The following is a 20326-nucleotide window of genomic DNA, read 5'->3' on the forward strand; positions in this document are numbered from 1 at the left end:
GTATAAAAGGGACTCTACAGGTGTATTTAAGTAACCCTCTACAAATAGTATGGTATAAAAGGGACTCTACAGGTGTATTTAAGTAACCCTCTACTAATAGTATGGTATAAAAGGGACTCTACAGGTGTATTTAAGTAACCCTCTACAAATAGTATGGTTTAAAAGATTCACCGTGTTAACCATTTAAATCTTTGTCTGAGATAAGATGGCTGAGAAATTATCATTTTCTAGCTGAAAATTGGTTATTTCTCCGCTAAAGTGAATTTCAGAGACAAAAAGTGTAAGAATTTCGCACTGAAAAACCAACCAACCAATACAAGATAGAAAGAAAAGATATTTAAAGATTCACTTTAAATAACGTCGAAACTCAAGAGTTTACTAATGACTTCAGCTTAGTTATTTAAAAATATGTTATACATTTTTTGTGATTTAAAGGTTTATGTTCCTAAAGTATTTTCTCCTTGAGTAGTTGGTGGCCACCCTGTCCAAACCTAAAGCAAATATTTTACATTTGGCTCTACTGTCTGAATGTTGCTACCAAAAAACGTCAAATTGAGTGAATTGAGTCGAGCTAGCCTAAATTTGTTGTAGTACTTCAAGAAATGTCGGAACTTTTATGTTATAAATTTTTATGTACTATGGTGGTGAAAATTTAAATTAAGGGATCACGAAACTTTTGGATATCGTTATCGAATATTATTTGGTGATAACGCTTAGAAATAATCGAATATGATATGGGACGCTCTGTATCTTAAAGGTTCAACACAAGTTCACGGGAAGGGTTAAGACATATTAAGGGGACTGCGGAGGTATAATTTCAAAAGATCCTCCGTGATAAAAAAAGTGGAAGATATCGTCGTTTTCAATCTGTTTAATTCTGAAAACTTGACAAATGCTTTTTATAAGCAAAAAATGTCACTTTCGCATAGAACCCGGAAATGAAAAAAAACCAATTAAAATAAACAAAAAAATGATTTTCATGCTTGATCAGACAAAACTGTACATTGCATCTTTGCATAGAGCGTCACTTGCGCTTTCAGTCCCTTTAAAAACTGATTAAGAGATGCATTTTTAATTTTTTTTATCAACCTACCTGTCTAAATACTGGAATCCCTGTAACAGTTGATGTATCTCTCTTCACATGATTCACTAATTGGTTTCCAGTAAACGGGAGCGTATACGTCTATAAACAGTAGAATTTTAGATAGGTAGGTAGGTAGACAGGCCCGCCAGGTTAGAAAACCCAGACCGAAATCATGTAGATAGGAAATTAGGTAGATGGGTAAGTAAGTAGCTTATTATAAAGTATATCTATAATAGTAAGTGTATATGTGGGTAGGTACCTTATCATTAGGTATATCTATAATAGTAAGTGTATATTAGGGTAAGTACCTTATCATTAAGTAAATCTATAATAGTAAGTGTATATGAAGTACCTTATCATGAAGTAAATCTATAATAGTAAGTGTATATTAGGGTAAGTACCTTATCCTTAAGTAAATCTTAATAGTAAGCGTATATGAAGTACCTTATCATGAAGTAAATCTATAATAGTAAGTGTATATGAGGGTAAGACTATGATCTCTTCTGGTTCTGGTTCAGCTACAACTGCAGGTATCTCTGGGGTCAGGAGATAAAGGAAATTTTCCTATTGGAATATTAAATAACCATTTCTTCTCAAGAGACAAGAAAATGGGCAAGGTTTTGTTTACCAAAAGCAATTTTGTGCATAGCAACAACAAGCAAGAAAATAGCCAAAATTTTGTTCCCTGATAATTAGTTTCTAGGGATTAAAATTTTGAATTATTCAGTTTTTCTTTAGTTCAATTAGAGAAGAACTACGAATTATAATTGACAATTAAAAAAGTTGGTTAAAATTAAATATACAGAAATGTTAAAATTAAATATACAGAAATGTTAAAATTAAATATACAGAAATGTTAAAATTAAATATACAGAAATGTTAAAATTAAATATACAGAAATGTTAATTAAATATACAGAAATGTTAAAATTAAATATACAGAAATGTTAAAGTTAAATATACAGAAATGATAAAAATATTTTCCTTGGGTAGATTTAGCTCTGATAATAATCTTCTATCTGAGGGGGGAAACATCGAGTTCGCCGACCAACCCCTGGATAAATATAGTTTCTAGGGATTAAAATAATATTCTATCAAACAATATCAATCAATGTCAAACAATATCAAACAATATCAAACAATGTCAAACAATGTCAATCAATGTCAAACAATGTCAAACAATGTCAATCAATGTCAAACAATATCAAACAATGTCAAACAATGTCAATCAATGTCAAACAATGTCAATCAATGTCAAACAATGTCAAACGATGTCAAACAATGTCAAACAATGTCAATCATTGCATAAATTAAAAGATACATTAATAGATAAATCAATCTATCAACCAATCAATCAATCAATCACGCCATCACTGCATCAATCAATCAATATCAATTAATTAATAAACCAATGCATAAATCCACCAACTCATAAATCATAAAATCAATCATTAACTCAATGAATCAATGAATCAACCTGATTTCTTGTTGACACGGTGAAACTCCAGTCTCTGCTAACAGCAGATCTTTTACAACCTGAATTCAGCAAATTTAATATTTGGAAAATACATTTTTTCGTGTTTTCTTCTTATCTTTTAAAAAAAGACAACAATATAACTTATTCTTTTGCTGGCAAACATCAAGTTTGAAAGGGATTGCAGTCGTTATTTGACAAGGTATTACCTGGATGGATTGATTGTCTGGAACCTTGAGATGAATCATTCTGTCTCTATACTCTATATTCAGTTCCAGCATCCGACTCCTAATTAAGTGAACAATTAATTATCATCCATAATTTTTTAACCAACCATCCAAGCAACCAAGCAACCAAGCAACCAACCAGCAAAGCAAGGAAGCAAAGAAGCAGTTATCGAAGTAATTAACAAAGCAACCAATGAAGCAACCAATGAAGCAACCAAAGAAGCAACCAAAGAAGCAACCAACGAAGGCAACCAACGAAGGCAACCAACGAAGGCAACCAAAGAAGCAACCAATGAAGCAACCAAAGAAGCAACCAGATAAGCAACCAAAGAAGCAACCAAGCAATCAAGCAACCAACCAACCAACCAACCCACCAACCAACCAAACAAATATAAGTGTCAAATCAACAAACCATAAACTAACCAAACAACCAACAAACCACAACCAACCAAATTACTATCTATCACACCAACTAACCAACAAACAAAATACAATATTAATTGAACAAAAATAGTTAAAAACCTTTGAGATGCTCCCAGAGGCAGATAGTCACTGGCCAGAGACACTCCAGCACTCCTACTACTTCCTGCAACATCTAGAATAATCATATTAATTCATAATTGATATAATAAAGCTCATCGCTCATATATATATATTTCTATGTAAGCTATGGATGGCCAAACGGCTGGATCGAAAGTAAAAAACAAAATCTTCTCTTTAAAAATCGATTTATTTTTTCAAAATTCTATTTAAAAGAATTCCAGGGGCAACGCTGGGTACTTCAGCCAGTTATTAATAAAATGGAATATTATTCTGTATTTTATTTAAAAGATATAAATATGAATGTATATCTTTCAATAACAACTGTAGATATTGACGGAAAATTTTAATTTTGTCATGTGTTAATTTAAGCATATAAATTATAGCTATTTCCCTAGAAACCAGCGACGTCGCGCGACCAGTCCCATTAGGTCGAGATAGGTCAGGTTAGGTCGGGTTACGTCAGATTACCAAACTGGTCGAAACATGACCAGTCCCCCAGGTCGTGTTTGGCCAGTTTAGGTCGGGTTAGGTTGAGTTACCTAACTGGTCTCATACTGGTCTTAACCTGACCAATCCACTTAGGTCAGATTTGGTCGAGATTGGTTGAGTTAGGGGGGAAGGTTAAAGTGTAGCAGTACTAATAGAATAAATTAGGCTCTGCTCAGTGATTATTAAATAAATGACTTGTTTAATCATTTGGACGTCAAAAGTTTGGTCAATTGGACGTCAAAAGTTTGGTCAATTGGACGTCAAAAGTTTGGTCATTTGGACGTCATTTGGACGTCCAAAGTGACGTCATTTTGACTTTGAAAGTTTGGTTGTGAGGACGTAAGAATCCTTGCGTTAAACGTCCTCAGCACCTAAAATATTACGTCGCCGGACGTCGCACTGGTAATTATTGACGTCCCCATGACGACCTTAGGACGTCCTCTGGTTTCTAGGGTTGTCAACTTCTTGAATTGGCGAACTTTTAAAGTGAAATTTATTAAATAATCATAGAAAATATGGAAAACAGCACCTTTAATGCCGCATTTTACTTTTTATTCTGTCCAAGGTTATAAATTCAGATGTTTCATACTAAATACTAGAACACATTTTCATGAAGTTTTTCTGTTGCAAAAAATTAACACACTTTTTCTCACTCTTGATAAAGTAGAAATAAAGAAATACTCTGAAGATGAAATATTGAATACAATAAAGAAGCACATTTTTCAAAAAAGAGGCATCGATCGCCACCTTTGAAGATAGATAGATACCTGGATTAAGATAACTAGCAAACGTGTCCTGAAGCGGAGGCATCATTTGTGGGAAGGAGGAGGAGGACATCATCGGAGGGAAGGACGGAGGGTCATCAGGGATAAATATAGGTTCAGGTTCCTCTGCATTCATAGGTAGGACAGGAGCTAGGGGGTCCACACCCTAGATTATGTACATTTAATATGTAACTTTATTCGTACATTTTATCATCTAAAAGTTAATCTTATCTACGAGTAAAAAAAAATAAAATAATATGAAAAGTGGGTTTTAATTTCAGTGTTATTATAACTTTGTTTATATATATCATTATTCAGCATCTCATAAATTTGATTTTGACAATGAACAGGTTTCTCCATAAGTGATACAAAAATTTCTTGACGAATAGACGTAATCTGGGAATCTCTAATCCCTGCTCGTATTTTTCTTTTCGGCTTGCTAATTTGTTGTTTCAGTGCTAATGTCCATTTATTTTATTTCGTTCTTGTTTTTTCATGGATTATGTTTATCTTTTTAATTTTTTTATCAATTTATCCACGTAAAATTTTGTATGTATTAGGGCTTTTGTAATGGTCTAAGACCTTTTAGTCCTCCACTAAATTGTAAAAAATAATATTTCAAAAAAATTTAAAATGTCAGAATACATTATTATTATTATTATTAGAGGGCTATTATCATTATAAAGTAGTGTAAGATTATAAATATAGATATATATGCTGCAGACTTGGACAAATTAAATATTATTATCCAAAGATTTGACTTGGCTTTCCGCATTATAAATAATTTGTTGGAAATCATTAACTTAAACACGAGGCCTACGGAAATGTTTAGATTGACTATTGATGCATATTTAAATGCAAGCAAAAACAGATTTTAAACATTATCCTTTTTACTGAAAGTTATCAATTATTGGCATTTAAAGAACCTGTATGACATATATATTAAACTGTTGAGGATTTCTTTAATTAATACAAAAAAAATCAGCATCTTAAAACCCTAAAAATTGTATGAAAGAAATATGGTTCTTAAATGAAGATATGAAACTGTTCAACATTTTTTTTAAAGATAGGGTTTTTGTGGGGGGCACAACGTCTTGGGTGCCCAAAAAGATATTTCAGCAAAGGTGCCCCCCCCCCTTACATTAAAGCTATCGTAGTCGTACGCCCCTGATATCAAATCTCCCCACCTCCCCTAGGGCCACCTCCCCCCAATTTTAAATGCCCCTATTGCGAGCCCTCGCTTCCAGTGTTTTCCTTTTTGACGTCACGAGGGCCCGTTTTTACCCTGCCAGGGGTTCTGGCCCCTTTAGATAAATAGTGACCGCTCTATAGCACAACGGGCACCCCTGACGTCACGAATCATATTTTGCGGGCCCTCGTTATTCAGTCCAATGAGAAATCGTAAGCTTTATGAAACGCGTGCAAGGAGCGCGATGACGGCTTTCCATTGGTTGAATAGTTGCGGGCGCGCTAAATCTAGCTGCAGTCTGCAACTTTCTTACTCCTGCGGTACCCTAACAAATTTTAATTCCTCTCTGACTGTCTTCAACACACGTACACAAAAAAAGCAGGTATGAGTATATTTTATTATTAGTCAATATTTGATGTTTCTAGCGTTAAACAACTCATTTAAAAGATATGACATTTTTACGTCAATTGTGTTGCCCTTAAAACTGTCAGATGTTTATCTGTACTTTAAGCTGGTGTCATGCATGGGGTACACTGCTTAAAATGGACTATCAGGTTTCAAGTCAAAACACCTAAACTTATTCTTTGGATTATGTTTATATGAAGGCTACTGTGTTATGCTCTCAATTTTTAGAAAATGCCACCTTTAAGCAATTCAATTTTTAAGAAATTGTAAAAATTCAAGTGCATTCACAGGTTTAAAATAAAACAAAATTTCATTTTAAGACATAAATCTGCTTCTTCTGTTTTTTTGAAGATATTTTTTAATAGTAAAAACATGGCCTCCTAATTTTTTTATTTTCTTGAACAGTCGTGAAACTTATTGTAGCACAAAAATCAAACCCCTAAGTCAACTGCCTGACGGCCCAAAAAAGTTTTTTTTAAGGCAGTATTTGGCATTATATAGTTCACTTAAGGCTTTGATTTTTTTGCTTAAACATATTTCTGGTGTAAAAATAATTCACAATATTTGGGAACCCTGTCATCAACGGTTCTAAAAGTATCGCAAAAAAACACAGAATAATCTTGATTCATCTTTGAATCTACAGTTACGATAGAGTTTAGACTTAAAAATGCACTTGATTTCTACAATTTCTTTTAAATGGATTAATCAAAATTCCCTAGGTGGCATTTTCTGGAAATTTAGATTATAACTTAGAAGCCTGCATATCAATATTTTCCGAAAAATAAAATTATGCGTTTAGACTTGAATCCTGATGGTTTATTTTCAGCAGTGTGGGGGCTTACTCCCCATAAAATTTTTAACCATTTAAACACAATATTAGACATAAAAAGCAATGTAATGACATTTTCCGATATTTATTAATGTAATTTGAATTGGTCGCAGCTCCGGGCCCCCTAGCCTGTCCTTGGCCCAGAAATTGTCTTAACCTAACCTAACCCAAAATCAGTGCTTAGGATCCATTTAAATTTGATAAGGATTTGGAACCGGATCCAGGTCATTTCTTAAGATTTACTGATTTTTTTAACAAAAAATAATTTTTTGTTTTACTATTTTTGCTTATTTTATCTTCGTTTATCTTGAATCCAATTGATCCGGATTCTAAGCACTGTAACATTAACCAATAGGACTTCTCAACCCTACTGACCCTAAAAACTAAAAATACTAAAGCCTCATAGGTATTATAAGGTATATTTACGTAAACATTTGTATGCTCAACTTTTTGATAAATTTATGTGTTTTCACATCATACCATCCCAACTTATTGTCATTTCGTCAAAATCAAGTAGTTAGCATAGTCTGTAATAGAAAACGTTTAATCCTTTCTGGTTTTAACTTAAACCTGCATTTATTTTATAATGTTTTCTCATTTTAGACATGGGTGACGAGACTGAGTACATCAAGCTGAAAGTTGTCGGCCAGGACTCTAACGAAATTCACTTCAGAGTCAAGCAGACCACTCAGATGGGTAAACTCAAGAAGTCCTACAGTGAGAGAGTTGGTGTCCCAGTCAGCTCTCTTCGATTTCTGTTTGACGGTCGCCGAATTAATGATGATGAGACCCCAAAGGCCCTAGAGATGGAACAAGACGATGTTATTGAGGTTTACCAGGAACAGACTGGAGGAGTGTGTACAGTTCTTCTGCTGGGAGCTTCAGACGAATCTTAGAATTTGTTTGAGATATGTGAGTTCAATTTCAAACGCTGTATGTGTAAATAAGATTCAAAATATAGCATTAGATTCAAAATATAACATTTATCTCTAAAGATTGTTTATTTCTAAGGTAAGAAAAATTGGTATCTGGGAAAAGAGAGAACCAATTTCATATTATATAAGGTCTAATTGGTCAACGCTACCTAGCCTCGTAAAGTAAATGCCTAATTTAGAAACTATTCAAACTCTTAAGTACGAGTTGATTACCAGTATTTTAAATGATTTATCAAAAATAGGAAAATGGGGTAGAATATACTAAATTACGACAAAAAGTGTCTGAAAAGCTGCTAAAAATCTGGGTTTGCCTTTATCTTATCAATTCATAAATTGATGATTAGTGCTTACAAGTTACAACGTTTTGAAATTCAGACCTTTTAGAGATCTTTTAAAATTAAAGTTTTTCCGCGATCTTTCTTGGTGAATTGGCATAGGAAATAAAAATAGCAGGGAACCATAAAATTATGAAGATAAGGTTTCTCTTATCATTTTTTCTGTGGGTCTCCCTTTACCTGCTGAGCAGCTTGAACAGGAATTGCCACATTAACAGCATCAACTAGTACCCAGTTACTGTTCTCTAAATGCTGAAGAGCCTCTCCAATATCCTAAAGAAGAAAGCTTTTATAACAAATTATTAAAAGTCTATATTTGATCCCGTCTTTTCCAAAAATGTTTGACCGATTTCGATTTGATAAGACTAATCTATTGAAACACTAACTATAAAACAAAAATTTCAATATAAATTTATTAAAAAAATGGTTTCAGAAATAATTTATTACCATGGAAGAAGAACTTTGTTATTTTAAAAGAGCGTTAATTTGATTTCCATTCTTCTGTTTAGTACGTTGTATAGTGGCATGATTGTAACCTTAAAAGTTTCACGACAGGCTATTTCTAGATGAAACCCAAATGAAGCCGTATTAGGAGCCCAGTTTCTCTCCCATGGTGACACGAGGATTTTTAAACAGCTAATAGACATAATGGGATATTGCCGAGTATTCAACACTTTTTTAATGCTGTTTAATGAGCTGTCACACCCATGTACAAAATTGATAGGAGGGGGGGGGGTCCAAAAATCGTATACTAAGAATATACCAAAAGGACTAGATATAATTGCTTTTAAACCAATGAATATCTCTTTTCAGATGTATGTTTAGCAAATTTACATTGATTTTGTTTAAATTGTCTACATCAGATCTAGAATTCTCAGCAGTCTCTTTGAGTGTACTTTAAAACGACTAACTTTTCTTAAATAATAATCAATTCTTCAATGAGAACAATACAGGGGGCCGAGTGCAGCAGCCAGGACAGGCTAGGGGGCCAACCGCCGCGGCTAGGAAAGGCTAGGGACCGGGCGCTGCGGCCACATGGTCAACTAAATCCATGTCTTACATATAAAATCCATGTATGAACAAAATTGATAGGAGGGGGGGGGGGAGTCCAAAAATCGTACATTAGTAAATTACCCAATTCAATTATATTATACAAGAAGGACTAGTTGAATAACGACAGATTAAGTAAAAATAAAAAAACAAAATGAAAAGTCATGATTCAATATACAAGGAGTTTAAAATTGTTTACGCATTCAAACGATTTATATTTGTGTACGCTAGAGAGGTTTCGTGAATTTACCTTTCTAATTGGTGCTTTGTCAACCGAACTAAAAACTAAAGAACTACAGGGGAGCAGACCAAAGGTCAATTTCTTAAAGGCCCTACCATAGGTTCAACCATAGGTACAACGTCATTTACACTATGGTTAACCCATGTTCAGATTTCTGAAACACAAAAGAAACATAAGTAGAGTTCAACCTATGGTTATTTAACCTTAGGTAGAGATAACCCAGGTGCAACTACCCAACAAACAAAAACCCGTGAAGAACACAAGATTATTTGGTTTATTTCTCACGAGTGACCCGTCATTATCCTGTGATAATTCACGTGTTGTCGAGGTGTTTGTCGACGATTTGAACACGGGTCTAGGACCGAGTTTTTACACGGCGAAAACTTGAGTTTATTTCACGAGATGAACACGGGATTTTTTTCACGAGATGAACACGGGATTTTTACATGGGAAAATTATTTTTCTCTCATCTACTTTAATTACATTTTTAAAAACCCCGGGAAAGGGGGGGGATACATAATTGATTTCTAATATAGAAATATATTATAAAATATACTGTGTAAAAGTATATAACTATTACAAAATGTTTAGAAACTAAACATTTTAGTTTATATCTTTTACATTAAACATCTTGAACATGTAAACTTTAAACTTTTCTTATCACAAAGTGATATTTCAAGTCTAATTATTGTTCAATAATGTTAATGTATTCATAATTATATGAATTCCCCTTCCTGTATATATCTAAAATATCGATATTCCAAAAAGGGGTTGTTGNTCAAGATTATTAAGAATTAAATGTTAAAAAGTAACACATTTCTCTTTTAATAAAAGTGAAATTAACATATACATATGTAATTAGGGCAGCCAAGAAATAAAATATTTCTATAGAAAAATCAGAAATTTAAACAATTTGAAATGTAGAGTAAACTCAAATTTGCGCTGTTTAATTGCGTCATTTGAGCAAAAACAATTTGCATGTTTACGCTGCTTACGCAATTTGTATAGCTGGGCTAAAGAATCCGTATTTCCTAAACGCTGGTATTAGTGTTAGGGTTGGTAATCTTTATTCTAAAAAGATACTTCTCTCCTTTTTTTTGCAGTAATAAAAATCAGGACAGAAAATCCGATAGGTCGGTTAACCTATAAACAGTTTTATTAAAGACGATATTATATTTGTTGATTAACAGTTTTCTCTCTCAAATACCGCGTTGCATTCTCAGATTTTAAAAATTTCAAAATCCCGCAAATTTTGACATTACCAATATTGCAAGCATTGAAGAAATCCGGTTTTGAAACGTATGAATACAATACAAAATGGTTCAGTTTTTATAGGAAACCGAGTAGCGGAAAAGTGAAGATAATTGGATGTTATTTTGACCGAGCGATAGCCCTAATTTAGGATTATCCAGATATATTTAAAGTTCTACGCTGGCTTGACAAAGCTATTTTTGCTGATAGTTTATATTTTTGGAGTCGCTCGTGGCTCTTGGGCCGGTGTAGGGTTTCTTTTCGGATTAGATTGATTTATTCCATTTGAATTTTTTGTATTCTTAAGTTGAGAATAGGGTTCTAAACGAAGAGCAATACATAATTTTTATAAATTAAAGTCAGTACAAACTCCAAAATAAATAGTGAAACTATTTCAGAAGTGATATGGCTGCTGAAGAAAGTATAAAGGTTGTAGTGAGGGTTAGAAAACTTCTCGAAAGGTAATTATTTATGGGTAGTCTCTTCTATTTCAATTTTGAACATTTTCTGGGTCCGTCCTAGGGTACGTTCTTTTTTAAGTAGGGGGGGGGGTCCAAATATCGTATTGGAGATAACATATTTTCTCTTTTTAAACGTTGTAAGCTTAAGTTCGCGTAATTTCAAAATAAATCGTGGATTATTTTAATTTGATTAAATTCGTATTTTGTTCATACTAACCTTTGAAATTTTCATCATCATAAACATTTTGTGGGGTCATGTACCACACAAAATTTTGGGCCCGATTGGTTCAGCTGTCAAGATATTTATTGGATACAAACAGACAGACAACCCAAGTTTATTAATAGATTGTGAGCTATGAATCTATTCCAGTGTTCTATGAAGTCTAGTTATGAAAGTAGTTTTTTCTTTTGAAGAACTAAAATAAATCATTTGAAATATTTCATTAAATTATTATTGGTTTTCACTTTTCAGGGAGAAGGAGGAGAAGAAAGTTTTTAAAGTTCAAGACAGTGCAGAAATTTATCATGAGTCGTCCAAGAAAACCTGGACATTTGATAGGAATATCGCAAATACTAAATACTAAAAAGTTCTAACAATATTTTATTTTAAAAATCCTGGTAGCTGGATTTCGTAAGAGTAACTAAAGCCCATTGTGGAAAAATTTTACGGAAATATTTTACTTTAACTTGAACCCGGTAATCATGATTCCAAAAGCAAAATTATATATTTACAAAAATTTGTCAATGTAAGTAGTAGTAAGATGCCAAAATTTTAATTGGACATTGCATGTCAAGGGGATTCATTAATAACTTCTGTTAAACTAATCATATTTTCCAAACCTTTACAATATGCGCCGCATATAGATTTTGGGATAAAATTAAAAATGTCCCTTCTGCCCCCCCCCCCCCCCTCCCCCGTTTTTAAAAGTATTTGTACCTACAGAGTGTTTGGGGCCCTGGAGGGTAACAGAGCAGTATATTTTGATACAGTATCCTCTATTATCGAGTCTGCGGTGTCAGGGTTCAATGCAACTATATTTGCTTACGGACAGGAAGGGTTACACAGTCAATAAAACTGAAGTTTTTTAATGTGTTCTTAATCTTTAATGGGACTGTAAGAGTAATTTCAAGTGACCCTATATAGTTGACACGGCCGATTCACAACGATACCGTATGATACGAATTAGAAAAAAGCCTAGCACATTTTTACTGCAGGAAAACTTATTTTTCATTATAAAATTAAACACGTTAAAACTTGAAAAAAATACGGCATTGTTGATCAGATTAAGGATTCAATGGCACTAGTGTATCGGGCATTGCCATCTTTGCGTGGAGGGTCACTTGAAATTACACTTACAGTCCCTTTTTTAAAAATTTTTCAAAATTTTTTTTTGTTTCACGGGCTATGCCGAGCCTTTCAGCTTGTAACTAATTAAGGTTGAAAAAATATTTATCCAAAAAATTATGAAGTATAAAAACTTGCATAGAAGTCAATGTTAAAAAACAGTAACATCATCATTCTTTTTGAAAATTAACATTTTCTGTAAGAGATTGTTTATAAGAAATTATGATAGGAATTAAATATTTTCCCCAATTTGGCTAATACGGCTGTGCGCCTAAAAATACCTAACATTTGGGGAATAAAGAATGACTTTTAAAATGGGGGGGGGATGATGTTCAAGAAAATAAACACACCTGGATTTTTGAAAATTAAAATTACATAAAATTTGAGTTTAAATTTGTTGTAACCGTTGCGTGGAGTAGATAAAAGTGGGGGTAATAGTATGATTTTTTAAAAGAGGGGGATGATGTTTAGGTAAATAAACACACCTAGATTTTCGAGGATCAAAATTAAATACAATTTGTATTGAAATTTGTTGTAACCGGTGCGTGTAGTAGAAAAATATGGGGATAAAAGTATGATTTTAAAAAAGAGGGGGAGGGATGATGTTTAAGAAAAGAAACACACCTGGATTTTTGAAAATCAATATTTCCTAGAATTTGAATTTGTTGTAACCTGTGGTTGGAGTAGACGAGCTCTGGTAAAACCCATACAATGATGGGTACTGAAGAGGAGCCAGGAGTCACCAAGCAAGCCATTGAACAACTCTTCTACGCCGTAGAGGAGACTCCAGATAGATGCTTCTTGATGATGGTAACTAGTTTATCCAGTGCTTGGCTTGCGGATCCGCGTGAATATTTGGAACAACGAATCCGGATCTAAGTGGAAAATATCGGAGAGAATAAACTCTTAACTTTTTCCATAGTTGTCATCGGATGAGATACAAAAACCCGAGAAACAGCCTTTCAATTTTCAAATAAGGAGATCTCATTTAGATCTTCCTAATCATTGAATGGTAAATCAGGTGTCACATAAAAAAATATAAAAAAGTTTTGCATTAAAAAATTAAAATTCTACGGAAATTGCGAATTTTAGAATGGCTTGTCAAATTGACTATGGTAGCCTTTTTGGACTGATGAATGAGATATCATTATTTTCCGGCTAAAACCTGATTTTTTTCCTCTTATGATTTCTCCTTAGAAGTGACAATGTAGGAAAAAGTGAGAATTTAACACTTTCAAGATCGTTAAACGATGTTATGTTCTTGGTTTAGAGGTTACCAATAGTGAATTGGACATTCCACTCATTTTAAATGAATTGTTCCTGAAATAGTCCTTAAAACTGGTGTATAGTCCCTTGAAACTAGTGTATTGTCCCTTGAAACTGGTGTATAGTCTCTTGAAATTGGTGTTATCTGGTGTATAGTCCCTTGAAACTGGTGTATAGTCCCTTGAAACTGGTGTATAGTCCCTTGAAACTGGTGTTTAGTCCCTTGAAACTGGTGTATAGTCCCTTAAACTGGTGTATAGTCCCTTGAAACTGATGTATAGTCTCTTGAAACTGGTGTTTAGTCCCTTGAAACTTGTGTATAGTCCATTGAAACTGGTGTATAGTCCCTTGAAACTGGTTTATACTGACACTTAAATCTATGGATGTGTAGGTGTCCTACCTGGAGATATACAACGAGCAAGTGATGGATCTCCTGGACAAGAGTTCCACGAACTTAAAGTTGAGGGAGAATGAGTCTGGGCAGGTGTACGTGGAAGGGGTGAAGTCAATCCCCGTCACCTGCGCCGAGGAGGTTTACAAGATTATGAAAGATGGGGAGAAGAACAGACATTATGCAGAGACTAAGGCAGAAATAAACAAAACAAAAAAATATTTCTAATAAAGGGAGTGTTCTCGAAAAATTAAAGGGAGGTGTAGGCAAAACCTCAATTGAATATGATCATTTCAATTCATTTGATGTTGACACAAAAATTATAAAAAACGTTATTCGTTTGCAGCACAGAACCCAGTAGTGACACTCCAATTTTGTATATGTCTGATAGATGTCACCCGTTAAAATTCCAGCAACTGCGAGATTTTACTGGATTCTTTGTTGTAACACAGCGACAAATGTTTTACAATTATCTTATCCTGCAACCTTTAGACGAAAAAAGATAGATATCATTATTTTTTAGATTCTATGCGGGGCTTGCCTTTCAGGTTTCTCTAGCATTGAATTTACAATAAAGAAAAAGAATTTGGCTGTTCTTTCTGCGCTGAATCTATTTATAGGGACGAGTTTTTTATAGCCCTCATTTTCAAATACTTCTTCTTGACAAAATGTCAAGGTTATTAAGTATTTAAGCTGATTTAACCAGCTATTTTTGTTTGGGTCAGTCAATATTTTTTTCTGTCAATTATTAAAGATTGTCGAAAGAATGTCCACTAATTATGTTTTATTGTTAATGCTAGCTTTGGAAATCATTCATTATTACTTTTATAGAAATAATCAGATAAGATAAATACTTTTGGTTTAGAATTTGTTAAATATAATTTAATTGATGTTAAAAAAGATGAAATATTGATTTTTAATTTCTGATATTGAATAGATGAACGACCGAAGCAGTAGAAGTCATACCATCTTCAGAATTGTGCTTGAAAGCATTAACAGGTAAAAGAGCCAGACCTGCCGACCATGCATAGTACTGTTGAATGGGATGTATTGTTCGATCCGATCCTGTCCGATATTAGGACTATCTCCTAGATTCTATGAACTTCTTAGTCATAGTTTTTATTTAGTAATCTCTGTTTGTATGTCTATCTACAGGGTGTCCCACGAAACATGACAATAGCAAGACGACTTGGAAGTCGTCTTTGGTATTTGAATTTATTTGTGACATTTAGTCTTGTATCTACTTTAACATGTATGATTCTTGAAACAATTATCACATAATTCTCATAGCCCTGGCATTTCCAAAAAGTGGTCTGCGTTTTTTGTGCTTTCAATATTACCGGAGATATAAAGAGTTTGGTTCAGATTTCAATTTTGTTAAATAAAAGCAAAATTGTCGAAATCTGAACGAAATTCTTCATATCTCGGGCAATATTGAAAGCACAAAAAAGGCAGACCACATTTTGGAAATGGCAGGACAAGGGAAATTTTTTGAATATTATCTCTAGAAATTTACTTTTAAAATTAGGTTGACAAATAAACGCAGCAAATTATATCAAAAATCAAGACAACATTCAAGACGTCCTGCATACTGTCATGTTTCGTGGGACACCCTGTACCTATTACAACACGTATGCAACCTCTAGATGCCACCGACAACCACCCCTCAGATCCCGTTTGTATACAATTGCATACGGCCAGGATCGGCTGTCAGCATGATATCGTGCAATGGTTTATACCGGCGGGGGTGGAAGCACACACTGCCAATGGCCTTATGTGCTCACGACTGATAAACGGAGCCAAAAAGTTTCAATATTTATACCAGATTCTTGTTCTTTCATTTTCCATGCCATACACCTTTGGAAAAATGGGCTCAATTTCCTCCAGATAGTCCCCCTTTCTATCATGAAGGGATTAAGTCGTTACTAATCTGTTCTCTCTGTATGTTCTATCATCAAGGGATTAAGTCGTTACTAATCACCTGTTCTCTCTGTATGTTCTATCATGAAGGGATTAAGTCGTTACTAATCTCATGTTCTCTCTGTATGTTCGATCATAACTCATAATCCCGTAGACCGAGTTAAATCAATTGTAAGTCCTGACAAAAAACGTGCAAAAACATTTTGTAGAAATTTATTTTACAGATGGGCTTTTCATAGATCTGTAATATTTCTTTTTTATGATTAGGACGTTAAATATAGGGTGTCCCACGAAACATGACAGTGGCAAGACGACTTGAAGGTCGTCTTTGAGCTTTAATACAATTTGCTGTTATCATTCATAAACCCAGTTTTAGAAGTAAAATTCTAGATTTAATAACCATAAAATACCCATAGTCATGACATTTCCTAAATGAGGTTATTGTTTTGTGAATCATACCTTTTTTAATTAGGCTTACGACTCAATGTCACAAATAAATTCAAAGTCGTCTTGCTACTGGCATTTAGATGAAAATATTTCATTACGAAGATAATAAAAAGCTAGACAGATAAGTTTTTTATGGCAATAACAATGTAAAACTGAGAAACGCGTCCTTTACATTTTGCATGCATAAAATGCCCCCAACCCCCCTTATGTTTAGGCCTCATTCTTGTTCCTTATGAAATGCCCAAAAGTAATACCCTGTCCTGCGTCTTAGGAAAGATTTATCCAGTGCTGATCCGCACATTTTTGTCTTCCTGGATCCGGATCCGGATCTTCAAAAATATGCAGATCTACAGATCCGGATCTCATGGTCATAATTAAATCTTTTGGAGATGAAGAGAACAAACCTGGAAATAAGAAAAAACTTTTTTCTATTAGAGTTGTTAAAGGCTGGAACCAACTGCCTGAGACAGTAAAGGGGTCCATGACCCTATATGCTTTTAAAAACAGTTATGATGAGCATAGAAATTCAGCCATGGATCCAGAATAATAAATGATGACCCCACCCGCCACTTCATTCTTGCATGATGCAGGACCTTGGCGTAGAAACTATCAACGTATCTTTAAACCCAAATCTGAACTGTTGATACAAGAGAGATTAATAAATATTTCCTTATCTAGAAATGGTTCACCAAGTTTTAGCAAAAAAAAATAAGCGTATAAAGAAGAAAAATATATTTTAAGTTTTCTTCTAGTTCTAATCAAGGATCCACATCAAAATTAAAAGGATCCTTAGCTCTGGTTTTATCATAATAAATCTCTTTGTTTTCAGGCTTGAAGAAACTATTGATGAGGAGGACGATGACGGAGAGGGAAGACAGAGTATGATCGCCTACCTCAACCTCGTCGATCTGGCCGGCAGCGAGAAGGCCGGCCAGACAGGGGCCGAAGGAACTAGGTACATTTTTTGTTCTAGGGTTTCTAAATTCGCCGTTAAAGGACTAGAGAAATCATAAAAAAGTCGTTTGATTTACTTAAAAATATATTGAAATAAATCATTTCAGATGTCATAAATTTTTATCTTATAATCTGCCAATTATATGCATCATCATAAAATGTTATTTTAATCGCCGAATTGGATAAATCAAAAAATGGAACTTGCCGGCTGACGTCCAGTTTCTCTTGAGAATGAAGTAATGAAGAATTATACATTTATTAAGGTTGAAAGAGGGCGGAAATATTAACAAATCCCTGATGATGTTAGGCCAGGTAATCAATTAATTTTATAAATAAATAAACTACCGTAGAGTATAGACATGTTAGACTGTAAAGATGCTATTTTGTTCAACTTAAGGGTTCGAAAGTTTGCGGAATGTACGCCAAAGATGATTATTTTAAAATTATTAGTTATCCTTATTCCTAAAAAACTGTTAAAACATTAAAACAAATATTATCTCAAAACAATACAATGTTGTTGATTGAAATTGAGTAAACGTTAAGATAAACATGATTTTATGTATTTAGGTTATCCAGAAGTTAAGCAGCGGAGATAAGAATCTATATATTAATTATAGAGACTCAAAACTTACTCGTCTTCTTCAGGTTTGAGGTTTAATTGCTTTCAAGGGTTGAATTATTTATAATTTTAGAGTAAAATTAAATAAATACTCCACCTTTCAGACAGTTTTTTTCATAAAACTTCCGTTTTCCAAATATTGTTTAATGTCAAACATGTGAAATTTACTTACTTACTTGTACACTTGCATATATTCAAATGGAAGTTTTGTCCTAATTTAATTCGAATTTAAAAAATTTAATTTTAAATTTCAAGATAATTATTTTTGTACAGAACAGCTTGGGTGGAAATGCGAAGACTGCCATAATCTGCACGATTACCCCGGCGCTGATGAGCGAAGATCAAACGTTATCAACGCTAAGGTAATGAATTGAACAAAGGGGGGGGGGTTGACCTCTATTAGTGGGTTTATTGATTACGTCCACCTATTTGCCATACAAAACATCTCTTAAACGCTTTCAGACTCTTGCACCCTTGTTATTCAATTAGATTTAGGAAAGGAACTGATTACTCGCCACTATTTCTAATTATCAAATCTTGATACACTTTTTATCATGTGGAGGATATTATGTCGTTTTACTAGGTTAAATGTTGTAAAATTCTGACAATTCCTTTATGTTCTTCTGTAGTAGAAATGCGCAAGTCCCTTTCGTAGAGAAAATGCAAATGAAATTCAAAATCATAAACATTAATATTCAGTTTTATCAATAGTACCATTGTGAATCATGGATTGACATCATTGCATGAAGGGTTGCTTAAAAAAATAATAATTCAATTAATTAAATTTACCCTTCCCTACTTTTCGTAGCAATATGAAAAAATGGGAGAAATGTTATGACTGATCCGATTTCTCTCGACAGTCTTTTAAGAAGAGCTGTAAAAATAAATGTTATGAACATTTATGTATTAAGATTTTTCCTTTTCCCCTTTCAAAACTCAATAAGACCATCTTTAAGGTTTGCAAGTCAGGCCAAGACAATCAAAACCCACGCGACGATCAACGAGGTGCTGGACGACCAGGCGAAGATGGCGAAGTTGAAGAGAGAGCTGGCGGAGAGGGAGAAGGAGAAGTTGGAACTGCTGAGGAAGGTGGAGGAGCTCACTAACGCTAACCAGGTTAATTTTATTATCCTCAATGTTGATAGAAATAAAGTGGAGGAGGGTCAGGACTGTTAACCAGGTTAACTTTATTAACCTCAATATGGGTAGAACTAAGGTGGAGGAGATCATTAGTGCTAACCCGGTAAACATTATCCTAAATGTGTGTAGAACTAAAGTGGAGGAAGGAGAGGGAAAGGGTTTGATCAAACTTTGTTACATAGTGTAATATAATTCAACGTCTTTAATATGGGCGTTCTACAACCAAATTACTCTTAAATTAGTTGACGTAAAAAGCTTAAAGATTTTAAAGAAAGAGAAACCATAAATCACAAAGCTAAGCTTATTCTACAGAAGTTCTGAATTCAGAACCTAAGGGTCCAGAATTAACAAGGTTTGAAAGACTAATGATGAGAGAGAGAGAGAATTTTGAGGGTATTTTGAGTTATGTTACCAAAACTGTTTGTATTAGAATGGTGAGCAGAGCCGACAGACTAGAGAGCTGCTGGAGCAGCTAGAGGCGGAGAGAACGGAGAAGGCTGAGCAGTTGATGCAGCTGCAGCTGGAGAGGTCAGAGAAGGCGGAGCAGATTGCCAAGAACCGTTGGCTCCAGGAGAAGATCCTTGTTTCCAGTCAACCTGCTAAACCAAGCAAGAAATCTCTTCTCTTGTAAGATTTCTATTATTTTCAGATCTAATTTATTTTTATAATTTTTAGATAAAAAAATCAGAAAATCTCTGCTCATGCAAAATTTTTATAATTTTCAGATAAAAAGAAAAATTCTCTCATCTTAATTTTTATAATTTTCAGATAAAAAGAAAGAAATCTCTGCTCTAAGTTTTTATAATTTTCAGATAAAAAAGCAAAAAATCTCATCTCTTAAGAATTTTATGAATTTTAATCTCTTCTCGAAGTTTCTTTTAAAACTCCTTGATTCACCTTCTAAAAGCCGACAATTCCTTGAAATAAGATAAAATAATCTGCATCACACAAAACAAAACCATTACGGG

At 33.8% G+C, this 20326-nt stretch overlaps 3 protein-coding genes across 3 annotated transcripts in view; 2 read left to right on the forward strand and 1 right to left on the reverse strand.

The window, feature by feature from the left end:
- Positions 1-426: 426 nt before the first annotated feature.
- LOC111696247 (FAS-associated factor 1) lies at positions 427-9674 on the reverse strand. The gene is made up of 10 exons (XM_023465798.1): positions 9660-9674; positions 8454-8546; positions 4584-4746; positions 3307-3379; positions 2767-2845; positions 2561-2619; positions 2068-2137; positions 1529-1648; positions 1094-1183; positions 427-491 (listed from the first exon to the last, which is right to left on the reverse strand). The coding sequence occupies exons 1-10, from the start codon at positions 9672-9674 to the stop codon at positions 438-440; spliced, it is 816 nt and encodes a 271-aa protein (XP_023321566.1). The 3' UTR covers positions 427-437.
- LOC111696272 (small ubiquitin-related modifier) lies at positions 6043-7978 on the forward strand. The gene is made up of 2 exons (XM_023465828.1): positions 6043-6151; positions 7607-7978. The coding sequence occupies exon 2, from the start codon at positions 7609-7611 to the stop codon at positions 7897-7899; it is 291 nt and encodes a 96-aa protein (XP_023321596.1). The 5' UTR covers positions 6043-6151; positions 7607-7608; the 3' UTR covers positions 7900-7978.
- A 1543-nt stretch (positions 9675-11217) lies between the features above and the next one.
- LOC111696248 (centromere-associated protein E) overlaps positions 11218-20326 on the forward strand; it is a 30672-nt gene continuing 21563 nt past the window's right edge. The window contains exons 1-12 of the mRNA XM_023465801.1: positions 11218-11276; positions 11749-11835; positions 12220-12328; positions 13309-13431; positions 14279-14473; positions 15216-15277; positions 17475-17600; positions 17863-17911; positions 18167-18244; positions 18492-18580; positions 19175-19334; positions 19789-19985. Coding sequence (XP_023321569.1) covers positions 11221-11276; positions 11749-11835; positions 12220-12328; positions 13309-13431; positions 14279-14473; positions 15216-15277; positions 17475-17600; positions 17863-17911; positions 18167-18244; positions 18492-18580; positions 19175-19334; positions 19789-19985 — 1331 coding nt within the window. The 5' untranslated portion in view covers positions 11218-11220. The remainder of the gene's footprint in view (positions 11277-11748; positions 11836-12219; positions 12329-13308; positions 13432-14278; positions 14474-15215; positions 15278-17474; positions 17601-17862; positions 17912-18166; positions 18245-18491; positions 18581-19174; positions 19335-19788; positions 19986-20326) is intronic.

This window comes from Eurytemora carolleeae, unplaced genomic scaffold, assembly GCF_000591075.1.
Source record: "Eurytemora carolleeae unplaced genomic scaffold, Eaff_2.0 scaffold137, whole genome shotgun sequence".
Lineage (NCBI taxonomy): Eukaryota > Metazoa > Arthropoda > Copepoda > Calanoida > Temoridae > Eurytemora > Eurytemora carolleeae.

Bases quoted from the DNA above. Each gene is read 5' to 3' on its own strand.
- LOC111696247 (XM_023465798.1), bottom strand. The intron at 2,138-2,560 runs GTTGATTCATTG...ATATTTATCCAG, and splicing joins CCGTGTCAACAAGAAATCAG to GGGTTGGTCGGCGAACTCGA. The intron at 1,649-2,067 runs GAAAATATTTTT...ATATTCCAATAG, and splicing joins CAGAGCTAAATCTACCCAAG to GAAAATTTCCTTTATCTCCT.
- LOC111696272 (XM_023465828.1), top strand. From the start codon at position 7,609: ATGGGTGACGAGACTGAGTACATCAAGCTGAAAGTTGTCGGCCAGGAC.